Consider the following 7,929-nt stretch of genomic DNA (forward strand, 5'->3'; position numbering starts at 1 on the left):
GAGAAAAAAAGAATGAATGTTACATTTTGATCTTGACTCCTCCCAAGACAAGGTTGACAGGTGTCCGCCTGGCATCAAATGGACTGGTAAGATAAAACCATGCTACTACCTGCTACAATTCAGCAAAATAATGTGAAATGGGGAAAAAAAAAACCCCAAACCACCCTGCGCTCTGTGGGAGAACTGAAGTAATGCTGTACTAGATTCGATTTTTTTTATTTTAAGGTTAAGTAATATATACTTAATACGCCCCCTTCTGATGAAAGGCTGTTAAATTTTCAACAAGATTGATTTCATTTTCTCAAACACAGCAAGGAAGAATTGGGACAGTTTCGTACTACACGAGTTGGCTCTCAGCACAGGTATGTTTTATTTGAAACGATGCTCTGCAACCTGCAACCTTATATAGCGGGCACACTTGCCCACGGCACCTAACAGCTCATCAGCACCAAAAGGGGAGTTTTCTTGTGCTTCCCTCCCTGCTCCTGCCCAGGCTGTTCCATGGCTTATCCTCTTACGGGTTCCATTACATAAAGTCGGCTACCTGGGGAAGTTCACAGCCTAGGTTCATTTTTCCCCAGACATCTGAAGCTTTATTGATTTTAAGGCAGGATTTGGGGAAATTCCAGTACGGTTCCAACACAACAGCAACACCGTCTATCAGTTAACGTTCAAGGGGACCGCTTCGTGCATCTTCCTTAAAGCGGTCATTTACACAAGAGTGCATATGCAAACTCTTAGATATCGCACAGATGAAAACATCTGATGCTAACTAATTACTGACTTTTTTTTCTTAAGGTAACAGAAGCAGCACTAGGCTATCGGCTTTCAAACTGGAAGTCCTGATTAAGACTGCAACTACAGTTTTCTACTTGCTACTCACTCCCTGCATTACCACCTATCTCTTGAAAAGTATATTTTCAACAGTATCAAGAACATGGTTAAGAATAAAAAATTACACCACTTAGATTGTGAGTTGTCATAGTCAATGCAGGAGCTACAGAAACATCCTTTCATAATCAAGATTTATTTGGCCTTTGTTTGGTGATCACAGACACTATGAACAATTTCACAATTGTTTTTATTCACATAGTTTTTTAAATCTAAAAACTATTAATTCTGTGGGTTTTTTTTCCTAAGACTATTTCAAATATTTTTCGTTTGCTCTTTGTAAACAAGCTGTCCTTTAAAACTGGATGTGAAGTTCCAGTATCTCGAATATTGACGTAACAAGTTATGTCTGCCAAGCAGAAACTTTTACTTAGTCAGTATTTAAAGATACAATAAAGGTTTCCAATCTTTCCCATCACAGCTACAAAGTTGTTGGAAAAAATAAAGCTGCAACTACCAAAAATAACTCTGTCACAGATATACATCACTCAGCAAGAAATCCAACACTAGGGAGCAGTTTTATTAGGTAAGCAATTCTACTGGTGGTACAACCATAGATAAATAACTAAAGTGTTAAGACATTCTCAACATATCATTATGAATTCCAAAGTCTGATCTGCATTATGCTTCATTTAGTAGGATACAAAAACTGTCCCTCATAGTCTATGGAACGTGAAGCCTAATCGAGGCTTCAAAGCCCTCTCCTTAATGTAATATGCCATTAATTTCTGGTTTCATAGAAAACAAGACAACCAGTACATGATTTTACCACTTAAAAAAAGCATTTACACTTATCTAAATATGTAAAAAAAAGGGTTGAGTTGGGATTCTCTCCTTTTTAAAAATGTGTTTTCTAGAACTACTAAAAAACTTGCATTTACAAAATAGTTGATAAAAATATTCCTCTGAATTGTACAAGAAGAAAGGTATAAGGACCACCAATTGAAGACTTGGTACCAGATGTTACTCAGACTTGGCTTCTTTCTCTACTGCTGCGTCGGATGCTGGGGTCTGAAAAGAAGACAGAGAACACTTCAATGCAGAAAGTTTCTAGGTGACCCAGCCTCTTAGTTCGCAGTATTTTTAATGCACAAGTTAGCTAACTTGACATACAGAATGACCACGACTTCTTTCTACATACCGCACTTCACGGTCTCAATAAATCGGAGTCATGATCTGCTTATTTCTCTTGGATAACGACCTACTAAAAACAAGCTGTCTTGAAAAGGCATCTGTCTCCTCAGATGCATCAGTATGAATTTCACAATACTGTTACTACTCAACACACACCGGAAAGGATTTTTTTTTTTTTTAAAGAACAAAGCCCATTTCAGTAATTACTGCCTTTGTGACAGGAAAAGGGGGCTTTTTAACCTATGAAGCTAAAATCCCTGCATATAGGGTGTTTAGAAAAGACACTAGATACACTTCATACATTTCAATTTCAGTGCAGCACTGTTAATGTATTCTCAAATCCTACCATGTTTTAAAGCAACTAAGTCTTAGAAACACACTACTGCATTAAATCGAACGTAATTGTGTAAAAATACATTCAGTGAAACTGAACTGTAGCAGCAGAGCTATGCCGTCTTCAAGTCAAGTCTCTATATGCTGTACCTCAACTTCAGAACAAGTTCATACAAACTTACTTGATTAAAATCTCAACCCCATTTAGGTGGGAAAACTCGCTGCATTTGCAATGTAGGTTAAAAAAAGGAATGCAATCTATGCATTAGCATAAAAATTATACTTAATTATTCCGCAGCTTTGCGGCACCACCAGCGGAATAGATCGTTTAATCACAGTAGTACCCGAACAGGAACCCTAACACCCGTTCAGTCTTTACTGCCACCTGGGGGAAGCTGTTGAGGGATGAAGTACGGAAGCCATTTCCATTCGGAGGCGTTCGTCTCTCTGAGTGTCGCCAGAAGTCGTCACTGGCCCTTCACCAGACCGTGGATTAACAACAGCATCACTGACACTACTGTCCTGATTGAAAACAGTAACGTCCAACAGGACAGACTATACCTCTGCCTCTTCTAGGCTTGGGTATTGTATTAAACCTGCCATTTTGGCTGGTGTGACCGTGAGACCAGCGTGACGACGTGCCCCAGAAGTCACCATCCGTTCCTTGTAAATTTACACCATCTCTGCACTAGCGTACTAACTAGACCCCAGTGGAGACACATTGCCAAATTTAACTTTCGCTGGTATTGCTGAAATACTACATGCACAAATTAAAAGACGAAATTATGCGATAGTAATACAGAGCCAGAGCTACGCAGAAAGTTAAACCAACTAAAGAATTCCTAGTTATAGCACAACGTTTTCCACAAAGCTTGCAAATGAAAAACCGTTGCCCCACAGTAAGTTGTCTTGTACACTCAAGTACTGTCCTGTACCTTCCTCACCTGCCAAAACGCATCATCTACCTAAAAAACAAACACTCTTTTGCTCTACTTGAAGATCTGACTGCACACTGATCGATCAGCGTGGTAGAATTCAGATGAGACTTTTTTTCCATCTTAAAAAAATGACTTTTCAATGCAACAACCAGACAGGAAGCATGAATCACACATTTAAATTAAAAAATCATCTGACTATCTGATCAGCAAACTCCACTGAACTAATTAGAGTGAGTGAGGCATTCAATATTGCAGAAACCCGAGACTAATTCTAGGCCTGTTACCACACGAAAACTTGCGTTTCATCCAGTTGTTAACAGCTGCCCTAGTAAGAGGCACTGCTTCTCCCTACAGATCTTGTCCTAAATTTAAAACTAAATTATGTCCACATTCCAGAAAAAGAATACAGCGTGGAGGATGTTTTAAGTTAGATGACCACCGACTTCAAACTTCAGCAACACGGCCATTTTAGCAGAGTATTACAGCCAAGACTGATTTGGCGCGTTCATTTCTTCAGCAACAACAACTACGGGTAGTTCTTGCACTCTCTCTTCCATCCCTGCACCAACCTGTCCCTTCCACCAGCAGTGTCTGCAGCTGACTCCTGTAAATGTTATCTCAACTTCGGCTAAATCATTTCAACTTTAGGTTTTCAGTGAAAACTGTTTCCAGTCCCAAGACAATGAATATTGCATTTGTCAAAGAACTTCTGTAGCAAGAAGGAACTTCTCTTCCAGTAACAGGCAGACTAAAACCCAAAGCAAACCCTCCAAAGACAGATTCCCACCCCGCTCCCCAGAGCAATATCCCCTCTGTACACCCGGTATGTACTATTTTGCCAAGACCTACCCGCACGGAAAACGGCCCCTCTCTGAAGGACATTATCCTGTATTGGAACTTTGGTAAAATTCTCACCTTTTTTCTTAATTTCAGGGGCTAGAATTTTCCAGGTGTATCTACCAATGTTTCAATAGCTTTCTTTTGGCAGAAATAGATTCCATTGTAAGAACTGCATATGTTTCTGATAGATGTTTGGATAAACCAGTACAGTAAGTTATGCAGCTGCTTTGCACCAAAGAACACAGACAACTTTACCTCCTCGCTTTTAGCTTCCCCATTTTCTGCAGGCAAGTTGTCCTTTGTCTGTTCTTGGTTTGTCTCTTCTGTCTGTTTTCCTTTAGGCCCCTTTTTCCCCTTTGATTGAGCTTTCTTGTCCTCAGACTTATCCTACAACGAGATAAATTTCCAGTAAGTAAATTCCTATGACCTACTAGGTAAACTTTGAAAATACTAAAAAACCACACAAAACCAAGATGGACTCGCTAAGCAGCAAGAGCTGCTACCAACAACCCACGAGCCCATACATAGTTCAACTGCCAAAGAAGTTTTCCGAACTATATATAGACAAACAACCACAGTTTCAGACAGTCAGTAAAATGAGAGAATCAAACTGGGATGGGAAGATAACTAGATTCTACTGGCTAGACAGAGCACTTTATAATGTATGATTTAACCTCGGGGCGCGTAAGAAAATAGTAATGCAGTCCTTCCACTTTGTAAATACAAAGCACTTCAAATGCTCTTTTTCCTCTTATATTGATAGGGGGGAATTTCAGTAACCTAACCTAAATAAATGCATCACCTAGAAGTATCGTTTTCAGTGCTCCTTTGTTAGTATCTCAGTCACATCCTCTGTACCTACATGACTCTTGTTAAATGGGTAGAGAAGAAGCTATTTGTTGAAGAGCTACTTTCATATAAATACGTCATACATCCTCCCAGATGTTCCCTACAGCAACCAAACGCTACGAAGTTTGCCTGTCCTCCAGGTGACCCCCCTACTTACAAAATATTTCTATCAATTCAGAATTACGTAAAGGCACTGGTTTTGATACCATCTGTCAAACATTGCTTTATGATACTAACAAAAATTTTCAATAAATGAGAAACGGTGACACTTTTTCTGGGCAGGTACAGTGTGAGTAAGTGGCAAGAGAACATAATGCATTTATACCCCTAAGCAGAAGACCTAAGCACCTACCTCCTCGGGGGCCTCCCCGTCCGCCACCGTCACCTGCCAACACAACGCTGATCTACCTTAAAATGTGCCTCTGTCATTAAAAAAAATATTGTGTGCATTTCATAAGTACGTTCTTCAAGTTGTGTCCTAATTTGTTGTCTCCGACCTAAAAATTCACTCCAAGAAATAAAGTTCTCATTTTTGCATATTTCAAGTACTGTAGACGTGTATCTCAGATTACTGTTAGAAACCATTTGGTCAGAAGCATTCCATACTATCTTCGCTCCAAGTGCTCCTCCCTACAAAAAACATGCAGCTTCCTTACTTCACACGTCCAACTTTTTAATAGCTATCTGAATACATTTCCTATTTTACATGAACGCTCCCGTAAAATACCGTCTTCATGAAAATACGGTGTTGTCAACCAATTGCAACTACTGAGCAAAAGTTCTACGTGTTTTACACCACTGGATACAAACATGCAGTAAGTTACATTACTGTAATATACAGTGTATATATATACACACATATATAATGTAATATACAAGAGATGCAAGGTAAAAAAAAACCCAAGAAAATCACTGCTGAAGCATCTTATGTCAGGTAACTGAATCGTCAGCGTCCACAAAACTTCAGAGATTCTTTGCTCCTATTTTTAGAAAAGGTAATTTTTTAAATCCTCGAGAGCACAGAGAAAACAGCTGAAACATGCTAATGGAGAAAAAAAACCCCTCCTTTTAAAAAGTTGTAAAGGCTAAACTCACTGTTACCAATTCAGGTAACAGACAATTTCACAACACGCAGACTTCTGTGTTTTGATTGTCAAAATGTATTTTTCTTCATTAATACTTATTTTTAAAAAAACAACCAAGTAACTCCATAATGTGCAAACTTCTCCCAAACACAAAAAATACTGTCAGGGAAGTTTTACAAAGTTACAAAGTTAATGCAAAGCATCATCTTTTGATGGATCAAATACAGAAAAAAAGATAATAATTTAAAAAAAAATTAAAAATCTGTCAGTTGACTGGTACGCAACAGTGAAATACTTCTGCAACCTATTTAAAGGAAGTCCAGAGATAGCTAAAATGAGAAAGTAGTGAAGCTGGAGAAGTAAAACTCAATCAGAAGAGAAGAGGTTTTTATATTAACAATGAGAACGTTTGCAAATGACAAAAGATTTTAGTGACAGCATGAGTTTTAGAACAAAGAGGATGAAACGTAAAACAAGTTATACATTTATTTCAATTGCCAATGGTAATAGCAATTAAAAAAAAGAACAAACAACTGTTCACATATTCACATTACAGCAGCATTCCACAGGGGCCTCCTGCAAGGTGTTCTACTTAATATTCTAAGATGACAACTGTTCGTCATGTACTTGGTTTGCATGAATATGTTCCCAGCTATGAACTGTGGAAATGTTTCTTTCTAGAAGTAAAGTAGTTGTAGGTGGCAAGTCGGTATCACGCGTATCAGTCAGCACCAACTAGCAGCATTAAGAATCAGACGCACCACGCAAAGACACTGGGAAAAAAGAGAATCAGAACTGAAGTAAAATTGGAAAGCTTCCTCAAATTCTTTAGGCTTACAACTTCGAGAATGGGAATGCACTGATATTCAAACCATCGGAATGAAGGTGCATTACTGATAAGTAACTGTTCAGTAGGATTAATAAAATGAAAACATCAAAAAGTCTGCAAAGCGGAGTTCTGTAGTAGTGCTTGAAATGCTCTTAATCCATACGTCAAAAAGAAAAGCTTATAATCACAAAGGAACCCTTAAAAACACATACACCAACAAGCCAACACATACACAGCCTCTTTTGTTTCTCCCAATAAACAAAGGATTTCACACCTCGGTTATTGGCGCTGTGAAGGCTATACTGAAGAACTGAAAGATCACACTAAACCACGCTTACTTACACCTATGCACTGAGACCTGAAAGCTAGACTACATGAATGGAAACTCACATCTTTTTCAGTGGCCGCCGAAGGAATTCAAATATTTTTTTCCTGTCCTAACACACTGCTTTAAATTGTGAGTACGTTTTATCCCCTTTTGTTACAGTGATGAAGTACAATCCTACGTACAGTTGCTTCGACATTTACGTCGTTCTGCTCAGTACCAAACTGCCATCCGACACCCATGAATCAGTGCCCACATTTCTACGCAATACTGTGACCGCTTAACAAGGACCTACTCCAACAGCGGTGGAATGTACCTGTGGATACCAGCGGAAGCGTCTGAAAGTGATACTTCAGCTCAATGAGTGTTCCCGCGAGGAACACGCGAAGACGAGCACAAACGCTCAGACACCGTGCAGCGACGACACGAAACGGGACGCCAGCAGGCACTCGCACAAGGAACTCGACCACCGCCCTTCCCTCCCCTCTTCCCAGCGACTCTCACCTTTGCCGCTAACTTTTTTGCTTTCGGCTCCGCTTTGGCAGGAGCAGGTTTCTGAGAAGAAAGAACAAGGAAGGGAGAGATTCAGCCCTCGGTAATCCCCTTTTCGGTACCGGGGCACGCACGCACGCCCCCGCCCAGCCCGGCCCGGCCCGGCCCGGCAGGGACACCCCCCTCTCCCTCCCGTACTTACAGCGGACAGCC

At 39.9% G+C, this 7,929-nt stretch overlaps 1 protein-coding gene across 1 annotated transcript; it reads right to left on the reverse strand.

The window, feature by feature from the left end:
- Nucleotides 1–337: 337 nt before the first annotated feature.
- Nucleotides 338–7,924, reverse strand: HMGN1 (high mobility group nucleosome binding domain 1; the record flags this gene model as incomplete). The annotated part of the gene is made up of 4 exons (XM_009328031.1): nucleotides 338–1,902; nucleotides 4,392–4,523; nucleotides 7,729–7,779; nucleotides 7,919–7,924. Coding segments are annotated over 4 exons (237 nt in total), but the record flags the coding sequence as incomplete, so codon positions are not given.
- Nucleotides 7,925–7,929: the final 5 nt, after the last annotated feature.

Source organism: Pygoscelis adeliae, unplaced genomic scaffold (assembly GCF_000699105.1).
Source record: "Pygoscelis adeliae isolate BGI_AS28 unplaced genomic scaffold, ASM69910v1 Scaffold154, whole genome shotgun sequence".
Classification (NCBI taxonomy): domain Eukaryota; kingdom Metazoa; phylum Chordata; class Aves; order Sphenisciformes; family Spheniscidae; genus Pygoscelis; species Pygoscelis adeliae.